At 33.8% G+C, this 21,353-nt stretch overlaps 1 protein-coding gene across 4 annotated transcripts in view; it reads left to right on the top strand.

Annotated features, from left to right (window-relative positions):
- GKAP1 (G kinase anchoring protein 1) overlaps window positions 1–21,353 on the top strand; it is a 48,236-nt gene extending 26,883 nt beyond the window's left edge. For 2 of the 4 annotated variants that reach the window (XM_087822724.1, XM_087822723.1), the window contains exons 8-13: window positions 4,836–4,988; window positions 12,774–12,875; window positions 14,547–14,610; window positions 17,878–17,948; window positions 18,750–18,827; window positions 21,026–21,353. In XM_087822724.1, coding sequence (XP_087678850.1) covers window positions 4,836–4,988; window positions 12,774–12,875; window positions 14,547–14,610; window positions 17,878–17,948; window positions 18,750–18,827; window positions 21,026–21,073 — 516 coding nt within the window. In that variant the 3' untranslated portion in view covers window positions 21,074–21,353. Of the gene's footprint in view, window positions 1–4,835; window positions 4,989–12,773; window positions 12,876–14,546; window positions 14,611–17,877; window positions 17,949–18,749; window positions 19,447–21,025 lie in introns of those variants that run through there. The other 2 variants (XM_087822726.1, XM_087822725.1) reach the window with 2 other exon arrangements.

Here is a 21,353-nt window from a genome sequence, read left to right as displayed (position 1 = left end):
CAGCCCCCATTCAACCCCAGGCCTTCACCGGCACTATTGTCTGTGTCCATGGGTTATGTATATATGCATATAATTTCTCTGATTAATCTCTTCCCGACACCTCCCACCCCCACGCCCCTTACCTCTGAGATCTGTCAGTCTGTTCCACGCATCCATATCTCTGGACCTATTTTGTTCATCAGTTTATTTTGTTCATTAGATTCCAAATATAAGTGAGATCGTATGGTATTTTTTTATTTATGCCTTTGTTTCTCGTTCTGTTTCAACCTCTTATTGCAGCAGTCCCTTTAATATTTCTTGCAATGCTGGTTTGGTGGTGATAAATTCCCTTAGCCTTTTTTTTGTCTGGGTAGCTCTTTATTTCACCATCTGTTTTGAATGATAGCCTTGCTGGATAGAGTATTCTTGGTTTCAGATCCTTATTTGGCATTACTTTGAATACTTAACGCCATTCCCTTCTGGCCTGTAGAGTTTCTGCTGAGAAATCATCTGACAGCCTTATGGGAGCTCCTTTGTAGGTAACGGATTGCTTTTCTCTAGGTGTCTGTAAGACTCTTTCTTTGTCTTGAATTTCTGGCATTTTAATTATGATATATCCGGGTGTGGGCCTCTTTGGGTTCTTCTTGCTTGGGACTCTCTGTGCCTCCTGAACTTGTTTGACTTTTTCCTTCACCAGATTAGGGAAGTTTTCTGCCATTATTTCTTTAACAGGTTCTCTAACCCTTGCTTACTTTCGACCTCTTCTGGCTACTCCTATGATGCGAATATTGTTACATTTCATGTTGTCCCACAGCTCCCTTAAACTGTCTTCTTGTTTTTCAGTTGTTTTTTCTTTTTGGTTCTCTGATTGAGTGATTTTTTCCTACCCTGTCTTCTCATTCACTGATCTGATCCTCAGCTTCCTCTAATTTGCTGTTTATTCCTTCCAATTTTTTTTTATTTCTATGTCATTCTTAATTTCTTTTCTCATGCTGTTGAGCATCCCTTATGATCAGCATTCTGAACTCTGTATCTGATAGGTTGCTTATCTTCATTCCATTTATCTCTTCTTCTGGAGAATTCTTTTGTTCTTTTATTTGGGGTTTGTTTTTTTGTCTCCCCATTTTGTCTGCCTGTTTGGATTTGTTTGTATGTATTAGGTAGATCTGCTAGGACTCCCACCAGTCTTTTGGATGGTCTCTGGTGCAGGCCAACGTCAGATGCTGTTTGTGATGGCCTTGATTACCCTGTTTGAAGTTTTGTGTACCCCACAGCATGTGTTCCCCTCTGCTGGGTCTGGGTGTGTTTAGACAGGACAAGATGCTTACCAAGGTCTGCTTTTCCAAGCCCTGCGTCCAGAAGCAAATCAGGCAAAGACTCAAAGCACCCAAAGGCTGTTATTCAGTCTCTTAATGAGCCTCAGACTGTGGAAACTCCACAGGGAGGGGCTGCTGATTGTTAACAGTCTCTTAAGGAGCCTCAAGGCTGCAGAAACTCCAAAGGGTGAGGCACTTGCTTCCCCGCAGGCAAAAGCTGCTTGGAAGGTAAATGTCTGCCTGAGAAAGATGTCCTCTGCAGTTTGGGGGAATGACTCAGCACAGGGATCCAGATGGCTCCCCTCTGAGCTCTATTACCCCTGCCAGCACCCTGGATTCTCTTCACACAGCTTTAGTCTACTCTGCCCTCTCTCTACTGGAGCCCAAGGTAGGTGGCTGCACACGAAACTTTGTGAGTTGACTCTTTAAGAGGAAAGGGTGCCTGCATTTCCAGCCATCTCTCCCTGGCAGACAGAAATTCTGCTGCTTTTCACAGCCATATGTTACGTGGGCACCTTTCTCAAGTCTGGTGCTCTAGGTGGGGAAGCCCAACTTGGGGTTTAGGCCCCAGAGTTCTCAGTGGGAACCTCCACAGCTGAGATATCCCTCCAGACCTTTAGCTGCTGCCTGTGGGAGCCCAACCAGCCCTCTCATACCTCCGTACTTCCTACTAGTCTCTGTGCAGTCTCCACTTTTCCTCCTGGCTTATAAGGGTGCTCTCCAGCTAGTCTTCAGTTGCGGTTGATTATTCAGGATGGTTTTTCTATATTTTAGTTGTAATTCCAGCTTCGTCCTGGGAGAGTGTCAGTGTAGCTTCCACTCAATCCACTACCATCTTGGAATCTCCTAAGCATGCTGCCTTAAAATGAAATCTTGTTGGAGTGTACCGGAATTATTTTTTGAAACAGTAGACCTACAGTTATATCTATACCACTTAGCAATAGAATGATTCATGGGGAATCATTAAATAAATGATTCATTTATTTAACTTTCCTGAGCCATGATTACTGTGGGAAAATAATTCTTGTTCTTTCAACCTCTTATAATGTTGATGAGATTCAAATAAAGTGATGTTTGTGTAAGTTCTTTGCAAAATATAAAGTGCTGTACAAAATTTTTAATGTTATTTGTATATTAAGCACTGATACATAATTTTTTTCCCTCTGAAACACTTTCTAATATAATGTGAAGGGAAAAGGATGAACAGTCATTGAACTGTTGGGTTATCTGCTCACAAATTCAATTAAGATGGATAAAATTAGGAGTATTAAAGGTCAAGAATCTAGGACATAGGTGGAACCATTGAGAGTGAGAGGAACATTTTCTTTAGTCTCTTGACTCTAAAACAGGAAGGTGGAGAGGCAATGATACTTTTCTTGGAGAATATGTAAATTTTGTAATTTTAAGTAATTGAGTAGATTGTGATAAAATTTTATCTCTTTATCACTGATGTATATAATTTATGTAACATTATTTTTAAATGTATTGTAAAAGATTGAACATTACGAAGCTAAAGTAATCAAGCCAGTGTTGAATGGAGTAATGGTAGCCATAAAAGTTGACAGAATTAAGACCCCAGAAGAGAAACCCTAACATTTATGTTCAGTTGATTTTGAATAAGGGTGCCAAAAGAATTCAGTGGAGAAAAAATAATCTTCTGAACCAGTGATGCTAGATATCCACATGAAAAAGAATGAATTTGTTGGGGTAGTGAACACACAATACAGTGCTGTAGAATTGTGCACCTGAAAGCTGTATAATTTTATTAATCACTGTTACCCAGTAAATTTGATAAAAGAGAAAAAAAAAAGAATGAATTTGGACACCTTCTTCACACCATGCACAAAAAAGAACTGAAAACGGATTACAGATCTAAATGTAAAAGCTAAAACTAAAACTCTAGAAGAAAATATAAGAGTAAATCTTTGTGACCTTCAGTTGTACAGTGGTTTCTTGTATAAATCGGACTTTGTCAAAATTTAAAACTTTGTGATACAAAGGACACCTTCAAGAATGTGAAAAGAGAACCCACAGAATGGGAGAAAATATTTGGTAACCATATATTTGATAACAGACTTGTATCTAGAATATATAAAGAACTCTTATAACGCAAAAATAAAAGTAACCCAATTAAAAAGTGGGCAAAGGATCTGAGTAGACATATTTCCAAAAAGATATGCAAATATCCAATAAGCACATGAAATGATACATCAGAGAAATGCAACTCAAAATCACAATGAAATACCTCTCCACACCTACTCTAGTGGCCAAGTAATTCAGTTGATTAGAGCATCATCCTAATATGCCAAGGTTGCAGATGTGATCCCTGGTCAGAGCACATACAAGAATCAACCAATGAATGCATAAATAAGTGGAACAACAAATTGATGTTTCTCTCCCTTCCTCTCTAAAATCAAGAAAAAGAAAAATTAGCCCAAACCGGGTGGTTCATTTGGTTGGAGTATTGTCCTGTATACCAAAGGTTACGGGCTCAATTCCCCTGTCAGGGCACATTCCTAGGTTGACGGTTTGATCCCTGGTCAGACCATGTACAGGAGGCAACTAATTGATGCTTCTCTCTCACATCCATGTTTCTCTCTCTCCCCCTCCCTTTCTCTCTAAAAATTAATAAAAATCCATATCCTCAGGTGAGGATTGAAAAAAAGACAGATAACAAGTGTTGGTGAGACTATGTAGAAATTAGAATTCTCATACACTGTGTGTGGGATTGTAAAATAGTCTGGCTGCTTTGAAAAACTATGTGGCAAATCCTAAAAAGATTAAACATAGAGTTACCATATGTCTCAGCAATTCTACTTTAAGGCATATACCTAAGAGAATTGAAAACATGTCCGTACAAAAACTTGTGCTTGAATATTAACAGCATTATTCATAATAGCAAAAAACGAAAACAACCCAAATTTTCATCAGCCAGTGAATGGAGAAATAAAATGTGGTGTATCCATCAATGGAATATTGTTTGGCAATAGGAATGAAATAGTGATACATGCTATAATAATAGATGAACCTTGAAAACATTTTGCTAAGTGAAAGAAGCCAATCACAAAAGACCACATATTATATGATTTTACTTATATCAGATGTCTAGAATAGACAAATCTATACAGACAGAAAGTAGTATACTGAGGGGGAGGTATTAGGAGAAAATGGGGAACGACTGCTAAGAGATTCAGGGTTTCTTTTTGTGGTGATGAAACTTATAAAATTAATTGTGGGTATGGCTGCACAACTCTGTGAGCATATTTAAAACCATTGAATTGTGCATATTAAATGGGTGAATTGTATGGTATATGGCTAAAAAATTTTTTTTTTAGTCAAGCAATCCCAACTCAATATGAAGAAGAAAACATTTCAAAATGTGTCTCTACTGTTTATCTTCTGGAGAGGGAGGAGAATTAGATGGTTGATTGTCTCTTAGTTAACCTTTTTCTTTCATTCTCCTTCTAGTGGCTGACTAGGCTTATTAAATGCATACACTTTTGTGTTGAATGATAGTAAATCACAATTCATTTTTAACAGGAATTGAGTTCTTCTCAAACTTTATCACATGATGGAGGATTCTTCAATAGACTGGAAGATGATGTTCATAAAATTCTTATTAGAGAAAAAAGAAGAGAACAGCTTACAGAATATAATGGAACAGATAATTGCGCAGCTCATGAACACAACCAGGCATGTAAAATAGAAAATTCTCTTAAAATCACAGTAAAACTAAAATATAATTTTTCCTTTTAAAAAAACATAAGCAGTGGAATCGATTATGATTCTATTAAGGCATAGCTTTAGGATTTGTCTTTAGTTGCAGATGTTTATATTAAAAAGTGTGAAATACTTCATTGATGAATATTTTTTGAGCATGTGCTAGATGCTAGGTATTATTAGGCTCCAGTGGAGGGGAGTAAGAATACCAAGATGGGTAAGACTGTCCTTTCCTTAGACACTCAGGGTAGTGGGGATTGGAGGAGGTAGACCTGTAAAAAGAATATTCAGCACGGTGAAGGCTTTAAGAGAGAGATGAACAATAAAGAGGTTTTGAATAGAAAAGATAACATCACTCAGGTAAATTGTGAAAGGTACATAAAGAAGTGACATTTGGGATGGACTTTGAATGATGAATAAGTAACTGTATAAGCTGAGAACTGGAGAAAGCCTAAGGGAATTGTAAGAACAAAATCCCAGAATTACGAAAGGCCATAGACTGAATATTCAGGAAACTGAAAAATTCTGCATCTAAGAAGTAGAATTAAGTGAGTGTGGGACAGTAAGGCTAGAGAAAGAGATTGCATTTAGATTATAAAGGTATTTTTATGTGAAAATAAGTTAGAATTTTATCCTGTAGACCAGGGATTGCAGACTATGGCCCACAAGTCAAGTCTGGTTAGCAGTCTGTTTTTATAAGGCCCACAAGCTAAGAATGGTATTCACATTTTAATTTTTTTCCTTTTTATTGAATTTATTGGGGTTACACTTTTTAACAAAATTATACAAGTTTCAGGTGCACAATTTCACAAAACATCTACATTGTATTGTGCATTCACCACCCCAAATGAAGTCTCTGTCCATCACCATTTATCCCCCCATACCCTCCTCCACCTCCCCTCAACCCTCCTCTCCTGGCAGTCACTACACTGTTGTGTCTATGAATTTTTTCTTTTCTGCTCAATCCTTCCACCCCCCACCCAGTCCCCTAACCATCCCCCACAGCTGTCAGCCTGCTCTCTCTCTATGAGTCTCTGTTTTGCTTGTCATTCACGAATTCCTACAGTGACTATTCCAAATTCCAAAAGCCTGCTTCCCACCTTGTCATTCTCTTCAATGGATGTTATCTCTTTGTTTCCTAAGACTGATAAATTGAATTGTTCAACAAATTAAACACCTATTATATTGTTTTATAGGACCCAAGAAGTCAGACCCTTAAGAACTGTTTACTCCAATGCAGCAATAAGATTAATTAATAAATAACACTAACATAATTCCACATGAAAATCTATTTAAAAAAAAAAATCTTTATTGATTTGAGAGAGAGGAAGGGAGAGAGAGAGAGAGAAACATCAATGATGAGAGAGTCATTGACCGGCTGCCTCCTGCATACCCCTGATTGGGGATCGAGCCCGCAACCCGGGCATGTGCCCTGACTGGGAATCGAACCTTGATCTCCTGGATCCTAGGTCAGTGCTCAACTGCTGAGCCATGCTCGGCCAGGCTAAAAATCTATTTTCAACTCATTAGTGGGTAATCCTTGCCTGCCCTGAGGTATTTGTGAGTTTCTTCTTTCCTGGCACTGATTTAATGTTTTCCTGTCTTGCCTTGGCTGTCAAAGTTTATGTACAGTCCAAGCAACCATGCTAACATTTATGGTTAGCACATTTGCTTTCTTCTTTTTTATTGACTATGGTTTTCCCCTTTTTGGTCCATATCTTTTTATTTTTTAAGCCATTTCAGATAATTTTTGGATAGAAAGAATGACATTAATATATTTAAACAAATAGGCATCTTAAACTCTTTGTAGAACAAACCTGGGTATATATGCTTAGTTAAATGATTAAATAATATTAATGGTCTAATAAAACCATAGGACAGTGCAGGATGGTAGAAAGGGAAGTCTTTGAAATTAAATCTAATAACAGGATATAGCTTCTGCAGCTGCTACATTGGATGAAATTATCTGTCTTTCATGTACTGTTAGGAAAATTAGCAATTATGATTTTAAAGGTTTAGCAGAGTATGTTGTACACAGTACACATTCAATAGATAATTATTTTTGTACAAGGTAGAAAGTGGTAAGTCCAAAGAAAGGATATACTGATAAAATATGATAGTAATTCACATGAATGGAGATTGGAGATGGCTTTCTTAGAAGAAAATAGCTTTTGAATTAGGCAGTAGAATTTGAACATGCAGAGGGGGAGGGAGAAGAAACTGGGATGCCGTGAGTAATAGTATTGAGACAGTGAAGTATAAACCAGTTTAATTAAAATAGAAGGATCATACAGGAGAATAATATCATTAAATTTGTTGTGATAATTTGTTAATAAAATTATATAGGTTTTAAGTGCACATTTCTGTGATACATGATCTGTATATTGCATTATCTGTGCCCATCACACAAAGTCAAATCTTCTGTTACCATATATTTGACCCCTTTTACCCTTTACTACCTCCCCTACCTCTGGTAACCACTATACTGTTGTCTGCGCCTATGAGATTTTGTTTTTCTTGTATGTTCATTTGTTGCTTTCAGTTTTACATCCCACATACAGTGAAATTATATGGTTCTTGGCTTTTTCTGTCTGACTTATTTCACTTAGCATGATATTCTCAAGACCCATCCACGTTGCTGTAAATGGCAGTATTTTATTTCTTATGGCTGAGGTGTTCCATTGTATGTAGGTACCACATCTTCTTTATCCAATCATCTGTCGAAGGACACTTTAGTTGTTTCCATGTCTTGGCCACTGGGAATAATGCTGCAGTGAACATAGGGGTGCATATATCTTTGCAAATAAATATTTTCATATTTTTTGGGTAGTTACCTTGAAGAGAGGTTCCTGGGTCATATGGTAACTCTATTCTTAATTTTTTGAGGACCGTCCATACTGTTTTCAGTGTTCAGATTCCTGATCTGTATATTGTATTATATATTTTTTTTACCTTACTTGTATCATTCATATATATTTCTTTTGCATATATGAAATATTTCATAATTTAAAAAATTGATTTTCTCATATTATATCATTGAGTGTAATGGGAAAAATGATTGAGGCCATTTAAAAAAATACTCTTTTTTTTTTTTTTTAATCTCATCTCCTTCCTCTCCCCATTGTACTCCTTTCTCAGTGAAAGAAAGCTCTTTTTGCCAAGGTTAAAATCCTTTTTTACTATACAGTAATTAACATGCCAGGAATTTTTAAAGGTGAAAAAAATAATTCAATCCTAATTTGGCCATTCTTAACATTTGGTTTCACTTTTGAATACTCCTTTTCTAGAACAATGCCACATATATAGGTATTTAAAAATAATTGTAACAGTAAGTACTATAGTTTCATAGCCCTTTTGTAAAGCATGCATTATATTCTGTCAAATCAACATGCTGTAATTTGCTTGGTCAATATCCTCTTACTGAACACTAAGGTTGTTTAGAGTTGGTTACCTGATATTCATTGAATATCTTTATGTATTTAATTCTTTGATGAGTTATTTCCTTGGAATAAATTCTTTTTTAAATTTATTTTAAATATATCCTTATTGATTTCAGAGAGAGGAAAGGAGAGGGATAGAGAGATAGAAACATCAATGATGAGAGAGTCAATGATAGGCTGCCTCCTGCACACCCCTGACTGGGGATCGGGCCTGCAACCTGGGCATGTGCTCTGACTGGGAATCGAACCCCAATCGCCTGGATCCTAGGTCGACACTCAACCGCTGAGCCACGCCCGGCCGGGCAGGAATATATTCTTAAAAATAGTAAATGAGTCAAAAGATATAAACATCTGTGTTGCTCTTGATGTGTATCAACATTGTCTTCTATCGGCAGGATGTTTTCTCCACAGCTTCACTGGTACTGAGTAGATCATCCACTCCTGATCCCATTCACTTTATGGCCTTCAGGTCTCTGTTTTAGTAATTGCCCTTATGGCATATTTCACCCTTTTATTCTGTGGATACCTTATACTCACTGCGTGCAAACTTGTCTTATCATCTACTCTCCAAACCAAGTGTTTGGCTTGACTTCCGTCATTTCTGGTTTTGATTTTATCATTTTATCTAGCTATCCAGACTCTAAGCCTCCTTTTTCACTTTCTTGTTTTTCAAGGTTTGGGAATTTTTAATCTTTGAAATATTTTTCAAATCTACCTTCTTTTCCATGTCCTTAAACTTCAAAATCTGTTGAATCAAGTACAGCAGCAAGTCTTTCAATAACGTGGTTTAATTCAGTGTTATTTCATTTTAACATTGACATGATGCTATAGGAACTTAATTGGTTTTGTTATACATCATTTCACTCAAAGTTCCAGAACCTGTTCGTTACCTTAAGTGAGGACTTACAGCGTCCTTGACCTGCCGTTTAAGGTCCTCATGCTGTGCTTTTCAAGCTGAGAGTCTCAATTCATTTAACAGGTTTCGAAATCAGTTTAGTAGATTGCTACCAGCATTTGCAAAACAAAAAATGTCAAGAGTATTTATTCATATTTCATGAAATTTGTTTCTGTGTATATTTTGTTGTGGTCCTAATTTTCTATGGATATGTTCTTTTGCCCCCCAGTAATGTAGAAACTAATATGGACCAGTTTCTAGTTAAATGCAGATGGTGAGCATTTCAGGTCACTAAGTAATAGTGAACATTAAATAATTCAATTGAACATTAAATAATTCAATTTTGATAACTAAATTGTTTTCACTTACCTACACTGAGAAAAAATTTTAATATATACCAGTTTGATATAATAATTTTTGCTCACTATTGAGATTGTACAATTTTTCATGATTTTTGCTCATATGCCTGTCATGGATTGTGACTTATTATTTCCAGATATTCATTTATCTTTTAATTTTGTTATAGTATTTTTAGAGATTTTTCATCAAGTTAAATCTATCAATCTTTCCCTTTTAGTTTTCTCCCTTTGTATCATGTTCAGAAGGGCTTTCCTACTTAAAAACAATAGGTATTCATATTCATCTAAATACTATTTTAATACTTACGTGGTCTCATTTTTCAAAATAAAAATAGTATTTTATATTATTAAATGATTATATACTCAGCATAAAGCAATTTTGATAAAAGAGTTTTTTTAAGTATATCTTTATTGATTTCAGAGAGAGGAAGGGAAAGGGAGAGAGAGAGAAACATCAATGATGAGAGTCATTGCTGGTCTGCCTCCTGCACAACCCCTGCTGGGGATCGAGCCTGCAACCTGGGCATGTACCCTGACCAGGAATCGAACCTCAGTCTTCTGGATCCTAGGTCACTGCTCAACCACTGAGCCATGCCCGGCTGGGCGATAAAAGAGTTTTTAAATGAAGTGAAAATCTTTCATAACATCATGTCCTAAGAGAATTATTAAAATTTTGTTTTATGTCCTCCCTGCATTTTTCCTTGGCATGTAGCTTTACAATTTTGGGATCATGTTAATGTATTTTATAGTTTATATTATAATTTTTAGTGATTTGAAGAGTTTATAGTTTTATAAAGTTACCATATATTTAGCTTATATCCTATAGTTGGGCATTTAAATTGATGTCCAATTTCTTGTAATAATCATAGTGAACACTGATAGACACTTTTCCCCTCACCTTTAAGATAAATTCCTAGAAGTGAGATTCCTGGGGCTAATAGTATGTATATTGTTAATTTTGGTCCACCCACCTTATCCCTTAAACTGGAAACTTGAAGTGTACATCTTTTTCACCTGCCATATTCAACCTCTCGTTAAATGCTCTTGATTACACTTTTAAATAATTTCTTACATGGTACACTTCTTTCCATTTAAACTGCTTCCACCCTAATCAAAGTCATAATCTTCTCTGACCTGGACTTGCAGTAGCAGTTAAAGGGTCTTTCCACCTGTCTTATCCCACTCTAATCCATTTTCTGCAGTCATCCTTTAAAACCATAAATCTAGCATAAATCTTATAGTGCTGCTTAAAACCCTTCACTGCTTTCTCTTTTACTCAGAATAATGTGCAGACCATCCTTATTGCCTACAAGGCCCTCCAAGATCAGGCCTCTACCTGCTTTTCCAAAATCATCCTGTACTATCTTCTCTCACTAAGCTCTAACCACACTGGCCTCTTTTTCCTTCAAATTCTGTAGGCTCTTTTCTACCTCAGGGCTTTAAAACATATTGTTCTACCTGGAAATCTCTTACCTCCTCCATTTCATTTCATTTCATTTCATTTCATTTCATTTCATTTCATTTCATTTCATTTCATTTCATTTCATTTCATTTCATTTCATTTCATTTCATTTCATTTCATTTCATTTCATATTTTCACTTATTATTTTATTTTATTATTTCACTTCACTTCATTTTATTTTATTTTTCCATCCATTCCCACCTGAGGATATGTTTATTGATTTTAGAGGTGGGGGCGGGGGTGGGGAGAGAGAAAGAAACATTGACGTGAAAGAGAAACATCAGTCGGTTGGCTTCTATACTTGCCCCTACTGGGCATCACCTGCAGCCTAGGAAAGTGCCCTGAGGGGGAATCAAACCTGCAACCTTTTGGTGTATGGGATGATGCTACAGCCAACCAAGCCACCCTGCCAGGGCTTGTAGCATTTCTTTATGTTATGTCTGCCGCCTCCACCAGACAAGTCCCACCAGGGCAATCTTTTCAGTTTTGTTCACTATTGTATACCCAGCACCCAGCAGCAGTTAGGTAATCAGTGAGTATTTTTAGAATAAGTTAATATTTCCACATATTCATTAGATAAGTAGAATCAATTTATACTGTTATCAAAAGTACGACTTTGGGTTGATATTTTTTGCATTTGAGTTTCTTTTGTTATATGGTGCAAGATGAAGGGATTTATTTTCCCAGTTAGCCATTTGTCCCATAACCTACTATTCTTCTGTAATTCAGCCTTTTCTCACTTTAAAATACTAACTATATTTATATTACAATAAATTCTTATGTTGTAAGTCTCTTTATGGACTTTATTTTCTGTTACATTGCTCTGTTAACCTAGGTGCCATGACCATGTAATTTTATTTTTGCTGTACTGTATACACTTATTTGTTAGACAAAATTCCATTCGTTGCATTAACTATATTTGATTCCAATCTGTATTCTCCCAGATGAAGTGGTTTTGACTGTCTTGCTAAAGTTCCAAAGTACAAAATGCTACTGGAATTTTAATAGAAATTGTATTGAATTTACAAAGTAGTATATTTAGTAATATTTAGTCTTCCTATCTACAGACATACTTTGTTCTATGTCCTTTTCAGTATTTTGTAATTTTCTTTATGGATCCTGAACATTTCTGAATTTTATTCTGGGAGATATTTTTATTGCTTTTGGGAGAAACTGGTTTTTCTACTTATATCTTTTACTGTTAATTGCTGATACAGAGAAAAGCTATTTATTTTTGTTTTTATTATTTACTTATTTTTTCTCATAAGCTTTCAATTCTTTTGGGTGCTAAAGATAGACTAATAACTTGTCACAGAGCACGTTTAATATGTTTATTCATAGACATCATTTCAAAGTCTTGATATTCTAGGGTATGTTTGTAGTTTGAGATTAATCATAAATATCTTATTTGCTTGCATTTTACATAATTAGAATTATATCATTGAGTAGCAGTGGAAATACAGTCAACAGTTGAAGGTCATTGAAGAAAACAAAAAAATAGAGAAAATTAGGATTTTTTTTCTCTTAAATTTTTCACAATGAAATACTGTAAACCAGAATTAGCAGGCTGTCTTAGTTCTAAAACTGTTTTTCTCTTTTCAGGAAGTAGTTCTGAAAGATGGAAGAATTGAAAGACTCAAATTGGAACTTGAAAGGAAAGATGCTGAAATCCAGAAGCTAAAAAATGTGATCACTCAGTGGGAGGTTTGTGTTTATTTACTGTTGTAAAACTAGTAATCTGCACATTTTCTGTTTTTATTATATATAAGTATGTTTATTGTTTGATTGAAATAATGTTTCTGCTGTTTTGGTTTTTAAACTCATTAATGTTATAAAAGTGAAATGATAATATAGTTTCTTTTTATTGTAAGATATATATAACAATTAGCCATTTTAACTATTTTTAAGCGTACAATTCAGTAGCATTAAGTACCTTCGTAATGTTGTATAGTCATCACCACTGTTTCCAAAACTTTTTCATTATTCCAAACAAACTCTGCACCCATTAAACAGTTCCCTATTTCCTCTTCCCTTGCAACCTGTGGTAATCTCTAGTCTTTATGATTTTGCTTCTCCTGAGTACTTCATATAAGTGGAATCATACAATATTTGTTCTATTGTGTCTGGCTTATTTCACTTAGCATGTTTCAAGGTTCATCCAAGTTTTAGCATGTGTCAGAATTTCATAGTGAATAGAGCTGTAGTTGACTGAATAAGTTTTTTTCCTTCATATTTTTATTTTTCCATCTGACCTATCTCCCTTGTTCATTTCTAAGCTGCTCAGAATTCCTACTCCCTTTATATTTACTGTGTTGCTTACTTCTGTTCATTGTATTACCTGCAGTATTACTCAGATTTATCATCAGCAATTTACTGGGCAGAAAATTTAGTAAATCTGTATTTATTGGACTTGATTTAAAATATATTAAATTTGTTTTATGAGAAAGACTTTTGAATCTGGTAACTTCTGTACCTATCTGTGTACATGATGAGAGAAGAAATGACAAGTTTCTTATACTGATCTGTTTCTGATTTCTTGTTTTTTTATAATGTATTAAATGTATTGTTTTTTCTAATGTATTGAGTATTTATAAGTAATTCCGAGTGTGTTATATGTTGAGTAAAGGTGGTGTAGGGAGAAAATTCTCCAGAATATGGAGGTTAACATGGAAACACAGTTCCTCTTTTCATAAATGTATAATCGTATCATTTATGTAGTATGAAAAGCAGCTAAGCCATTTGAGAAAAAAAATTGAAAAAGAATCAAAAGATATTTCAGTAAATTACTAATTTGTATCAGACAAAAATTACTTTAACATTTAGTTAGTAAAATAACAAGAGATTAGTAAATTTAGTCTTAACTGAGAAGACACAACTGTGCTGTAGAGTTCAGTAACCATTACATGAGTATAACCTAAGTTTAAGTTAAATAAAGTTAAAAATGTATTTTCTCAGTCACACTAGGTGCATTTCCAGTAGTTAATAGTCACGTATTGGACAGTGGCAGATAAAGAACAGATACAGAAAGTTGTAGTATAGTACCGGATACTCCTGGTACAGAGCTATGAATAATTTTTTTTCTAATTATTTTGAAATGTTAAGGGTTTCATTTGAGGAAGAAAAGAGAAAGACTTCAGGGTCTTTTAATGTTATCCTGAGTTTTCTCCACTTTTATCCCTCTCTTTTATTTTTCAATCACCAGGGATTTAATATAAGTAGTAGACAGTTCTAAATACATTTTCCTTCATCCTGTTTCTTTCAAAAGTAACTATGTCTTTGAGCAAGTTGAGAACTCACAGCTCTATAAATCAATAGTAAATCATTAATTTTATCATTTACTTTAAAAAATGAAATCTTTTTTTCTTTGACTATTAGGCAAAGTATAAAGAAGTAAAGGCAAGAAATGCACAGTTATTGAAAATGCTTCAGGAAGGTGAAAGTAAGTGATTTTTGTGGTTTTAGAATTAAACATCTTAAAAATATTTGAAGATAATTTTTCAAGATACGTGATTTATTAACTCAACAAAATAAAAAGGTTTCCCAAAGTGATACAAACTGGATTGTTGCTGATAATTTTGTTACTACAAGTCACTCTTACAGTACCTTAGGTATTAAAATTATTCATGTAAGAGAAATCTTGAAATTTCAATTTTTATAAATTGTTAGACTACATTTATCAGGAAAACAAGAATAACATTTGTTTAAGAGTCTGCTTTTTAGTTATTAGATGAGAAGACCTATCATCATTTTAGATTTTCCTTCTCCATAACCCCCCACTCTTCATATTCTTGCTGCCACTCTAAACTCTCAGCAATAGGTCAGAAGCAGGAAGCCAAGGAAATCAATCAAAACTGATTAGAGAGAGTAACCAAAGAATTTATATGCATATATACACAACCCAAGGACACGGAAAATGGTGGGGAGAGGGACCGGGGAGGGGGATGCGACGGGGTGGAATGGGTCATTGGGGAGAAAAAGGGACATTTGTAATATTTAAAAAAAAAAAAAAAGACATTGTTTATTCACCAAAACAACAAACAAAAACACACACAACTGATTAGAGAGCCTGGCTGGGTATGACTCAGCGGTTGAGCATCCACCTAGGATCCAGGAGATCGAGGTTCGATTCCTGGTCAGGACACATGCTGGGTTTCGGGCTTGATCCCCAGTAGGGGGCATGCAGGAGGAAGCCGATCAGTGACTCTCGCATCATTGATGTTTCTCTCTCTCCTTCTTCCTCCCTCTCTCTGAAATCAACAAAGATATATTAAAAACAAAAAACTGATTAGAGATTAAAATAAGACTAGGAAAGTTGGTGTTTTATGAAAATCCTCACAAATTAGTTGCTTTCTTGATTGTTTACCTGATGACATTTCCCTTGAAAATTCTATGAAAATTTTCCATTCATGACAGAAAAGAAAATGTATATTAATTTTTAATATAAAGTCTATGCCAAGAAAATTATTAACCATAAAAGAGACATAGAGAAAGACATGAATAAATGAGAATCTTCTGGACAAAATTAAGTCTAATAAACAATTTTCCCTGCTAATATTAATGAAATACCAAATAAAGCTCCTGTGAGTACTGTATAGCACTTAAGAAACTGTGAAACTCACCTTGAAGAATAAATAAGACCAAAAAATTTGTTTCAAATATGAAGATACTGGGAGAATTGTCCAACCAAAATTTAAACTATATTATTAAATAACAGTTATCAAAACAATATGAGTAAAAACCAGAAATCTTGTCCAGTTGAACAGAATATATAGTCTTGAAGTAGATTCAGGCTTATTTTTTAACTTTTCTATTTTTTATGATATAACTATAATTTATTATACAGCTTAACTATGATGAAATAGAAGTTAAAGTATAATGGGGAAAGGCATTATTTGGACAATTAGAAACCAACATCCTGAGATTCATTTAGATCTGTTCACGTTACTGAGCTCATGTGGATCATTTAATGAATAAAATTATGAAAATAATTGTTTACAAGGTATGTTTCTCATAGAATAAATTAAGGGTATAATTGGATGTATGATTTTTAAATATGTAAACGAAATATACCTTAGTTAAGGAAACATTGTAAAAAGTGAGAAAATTAACTGATAAAAGCTTACTCTCAATAATGGATTAAAATTGGCTACTAGTAAATAAAAATCAGTGTCCATACTATAAATAATCCAACTAGAAGAATTTGATATAGGACCATTACATGAAAAATACAGTATATTAGAGTATATATACTCTGGCATTTATAATATAATAAATGTAAATACAGTCAGTTCTGTTATAATGCAACATGTGCTCCTAAAAATCACCAATCTTTGCAGAATCACAGTTAAAACCATAACGTCTATGGGGGAAATGGGGTTTGAAGCATACAACACTCAAAAAACTTCATCAGTGACACATTAAAAAAATATGGGAATCTAATAAAAACAGTATAACAGTTTTATACATGTTTAAAATGGTTAAACACAACCTAGTTTGCTTGTAGAAGTAGGCTTCAGAGGGTTATAACTTGTGCGTTACTGGTTAGATATGGAAAACTTGACAATTGGTCTGGTTCTTAACACAGTGAACTGAGATAGGTGGTAGATATTTGAATAGCGTGTCTGGGTGCAGATTGCTGTGTTCATAAAATTGAGCTTAAGCAAATGCAAAATTCCTATTGTGTTTAAATTGTTCCTAATATATCAGTGTCATTGAAACAAACATAGGAGAAGTGACTAATTAAAATACTATATAATTATTAAAAATCACTAGTTCTTAGTATGTGTGTTTAGTTCTGGAGATGGAGGAATAGAAAGTATAATTCATAAAAGTTCCCAGGTTGATTCTTGAGAGACTTATTTGTTTCTAGATACGTTGTTATACCTTATTGCATATTATATTAAACTGTGAAAACTAAATTTGATTTACAGTGTCATATTGGTAGAGCTATGGTGACACCAGTACTCAAAAATACTTAAAACATTTCTCCCTTTACTAATTTTATTATAGTTTTACTTCTTCAATCTTAGTTTTCTTTTTCTTCTTAGCTTGTTTTTAAAGTTCAGGAGTTAGTTTTTCATTCAGTAGCCATTACCATGGAATTTGTCAGCCATATGGAGATTTTTAATGCTTAGGAAACTTAGGGGGCCAAAATACAGATCTCTTTCTTCCCCAAAGAGAGAAAAAACCTCTAGACAAATAGCTCTGAGAGATCACAGAGGTTATATGACCAGTTACGAGCTAGGTTTATTTGATAGTGCTTTATTGGTATGAAACATATAGATATAAATAATTTCTCTAGGTCTATATGGTCACCCTGTCAGTTTTTAAAACAAAACAAACAGAAGCCCTCTACATCTTTTAATCTTAAAAATTAGTCAAGTATTTAAAGTTTTCTCCCTGTGTGAAATGTATTTTCTTGTGTCCTTGTCCTTTTTACTGTAGATGGAAAAACTTACTCTTTCATCATAGCTGTACAATTAATATTTTAATGCTACAGAAAATGTAAAATTTCCATTAATATGATAATAAATGATTAGAATTTCCTAATGAAAAATAAGAGCTATATAGGGTCAAGAAATATATTCATTAAGTAGGAGGACAATTAATTGTTGCCTGACTGCATTGCTATCTTGGTTCACTAAAGTACTGTTAAAGTATTTGAGTGATTGAAAATATTATCCTATTCTTTCTCCTTTTTTGTCAGTGAAAGATAAAGCAGAAATACTTCTGCAAGTTGATGAATCACAAAGTATCAAGAATGAACTGACTATACAGGTAAGAAAAACTGTATAAGACTGGTATGCTTAGGCCATTCTTTAGTCTTGAATTATGAAACTTGACTAAACAAAAATATAGTCCATCAACACTGCAAGAAAATGATATGAATTGATGAACACACAATACAAATATACAGATGATGTATTATAGAACTGTACACCTGAAACATATAATTTTATTAACCAATGTTACCCCAATAAATTCAATAAAAAAGAAAGTGATATAAATTATATTTAATTATTACTATATGTAATAGCAAACAAATGAAGATACTATTTACTGTGTAAGGGAGATAGGTATGTTCTGAAGAATAGGGGAAGATAAGGTTGTATTTTAGTTGATGTGGACTATGACTATAGAGATAGAAATAGAAAGGGCAGCTAGAACTTACCCTACTCTTGGACTTGATTTTCTGCACTTCCCATCATTATTCTGTGGTCTTAGATCAGTGAGCTTGTCCTGTCTACTCTAATATATAGCTAAGTAAAGTGCCTAATTGAAATTGGGGTGGTGAGGAGGGGTTCTCCTCTGATGCTCATTTATCCAGTAGTCAAAAATCATCATTATGAATAAGTGTTAAGAATTAAGGTTATTGTATGTATGGTGCCAGGTAGCAGGTACTGGAAATATTGAGGGGAACACTTTGTAAAGTATATGGTTGTCTAACCACTATGTTGTACACACCTGAAATTAATACAAAATAATATTGAATGTAAAAAAATATATATATGTTTACACAGAACTAAAAAAAAAGAGTATTTCAAAAAAAGTCTTTAAAAATTGAATATTTGGTTATAGGTGTCTTCACTTCATGCTGCGTTAGAACAAGAAAGATCTAAAGTGAAAGTATTACAAGCAGAATTAGCCAAATATCAGGTATGCTTTTATAATTTTGGAAATGTTTTCATCACAAATAATACATTTGAAATAGATATTATGTGAGAATAACTACATTATTTTGTTCTTAGGCCAAAATTTATTCACCAGAAATATTAATGATTTTGTTATATAATTTACATTTTAGAAAATGTTAAGGTTATTCTAGATATTGGTATATGCATCTAGATATTGGATATCTCTAAAGTATTTCAGAAAAATTCTTGGTACTACATATGATGTCGCATACATGCCATTGACTCATATCAAGGGAAGGTACATAATGACATTTGTCCCATTATATAATACGTTTAATCACTTGGGTACAGCAATATCTTTTGGATGTCTTCATTGTAAAGGTATATTTTCCAGTTTGGAAATTAATAAATGATATGTTGAGTGATACTTTGAGATTGTGTGACTATCCTTTTCTATTTACCCAGTGTTTTAGCATCCATTGATATTTGTAGCAGTTACTTTTGGTGGTTGCAAAATAGTGATTTTTCTAATTGTGTCATTTCTTCCGCACTCACAAATTGACATTCAGCATTTTATTCTGGACGAAGCAGTTAAAAATATCAGTGCTGTTTCAGTATATGTGTATCTATAAGTATATATAAATACACACATGTATTTGTATGTATGTATGTATGTGTGTCTAAGTCATGATATAAAAACATATTAATGTGGGGTCACTGTCAAAATAGTTTGAAAGCCACTGGTGGCCTAGAGAACGTAAAAGTTGTTTAGCCCCAGCTTTGACATCTCATCAATCCGGGAATGAGAATTTGTCTGGGAGGCTTTGAAAATGATTCTTGAATTTTTTGTGTTTTAAAAAAAATCTTGTTGAGAAGCAAGGTAAGAATTTTAAGCTATATAAGATTGATACTTATGTGTAGTTGGGATCTACCTTATAGAAAAATTTTTGATAAATTTATTTTTATATTTCTATCAGGAAATTATTTTTTAATGCATTTCATTATACATCTCAGGTCCCACATAATCTCTTTATACTTATTTTCTCTGAATGAATCCTTGCAGAACTTTTATTTGGTCAGGAATGAATAACAGGGTTCTTATACTTGACTTTTTAAAAATGAAGGTTGACATAGAAATGTTTTTGATTACCAAGAGGAAAGTTATAGGCAGAAAAAAGATGGGAAAAAAAAACAAAACAAAGAGAAGCTAGCCACTATTATTAAGTGGGCCTGGGTTTCACGTGCCCCTGATATAACCACCATTTTTAGAAATGCGCTTTTCACAGACAGGTAGTTCCCAGACTTGGCTGATCATCAGAATCACTTTAGAGCTTTTTGAATTATAGTTTGTCCCACTCCTGGTAATTGTGAATAAATAGGTCTAGGACAAAGTCTAGACATCCAAATTTGAAAAATATTACTCAGGTGGTTGTAATGATCAACTGAATTTGAGTACCATTGCCTTAGTTTATAAAAACAGAGAGAAAAACTATACTATTGTTGTAAGACAAACACATCAAATCATTATTTATGATTAAAATGGAGGTAGTTATGGATGATTTTAATTTTCTTCTTTGTACCTTGTACTTTCCATATTTCTACAATTAATATTTACTTTTAAAATTATAATGCAGAAAATGTTATGTTTAAATTAATGCAAAATACTTGTCAAGTTGCTTCTCTCTTTTCTTGGCCCAAGTCAAGTACCATAGATGGAGTTTCAGTTGGACAGATTAAATACAGATGTATATATGTCATTGAGCAATAAGAAAAGTATAATCTACTTTTCAAACCAGTGATGAACAAAATCAGACTTCTAATGCTGTCTGATAAGAGGAAGACTAGACAGAACTTGCATTAGAAATTGAATTACCCAAAAGGGATTATATGGGATAAATTGTGTTAGTATTGATCAAAGTTTTTATTTTAAAAACAATCTGGGACAGTCTAAAAGAGCTCTAAAAAGATAACATATTGGTGATCTTACTAAGTCTAGACTAGTTCAAATAGATGTAACTGTTTTCTACAACTACTTTAACGATTTGTAAAAATAACCCTGTAAAAATAATTTAGTATATGCATATTCAAATATGCAACAAACTCAAAAAAGAAATTGCTTCCTTCTCATACACAAAAATGCCTTTGGTTTCATATATTCTTAAAATGACAGTGTCCCCAAAATGGTGTTTCCTAAATAATTTGCCCTATTTTTCTTTACAGGGTGGCAGAAAAGGGAAAAGAAACTCTGAATTCGACCAGTGTAGGTGATTCCATTAGCCTTTGAGGTCAACACAAAAATTAAAACTTTCAGGGTTTTGCAAAAATGTATATATTTAATGCTGTACAACTGCTAAGCTATGCAGTTTTTGTTGAAGAAATACTTAAAACAATTAGCTTACTACAGTCTATACTTTTTTGTCCTTTTGGCTTAAAGTGAAAAGAAGAAAAACAGAATTCCAGCAGAACACAATGATTATTGTTTACTATCCGTACTTCTTATCACTTTAGTTTTTCATCAGTCAATAAAATTAATTTACTCTTCCATTAA

This window comes from Miniopterus natalensis, chromosome 12 (assembly GCF_054644295.1).
Source record: "Miniopterus natalensis isolate mMinNat1 chromosome 12, mMinNat1.hap1, whole genome shotgun sequence".
NCBI classification, from domain to species: Eukaryota; Metazoa; Chordata; class Mammalia; order Chiroptera; family Miniopteridae; genus Miniopterus; species Miniopterus natalensis.
The sequence above is the reverse complement of the archived record's forward strand: the minus strand, read 5'-3'. Positions and strand labels throughout refer to the sequence as shown.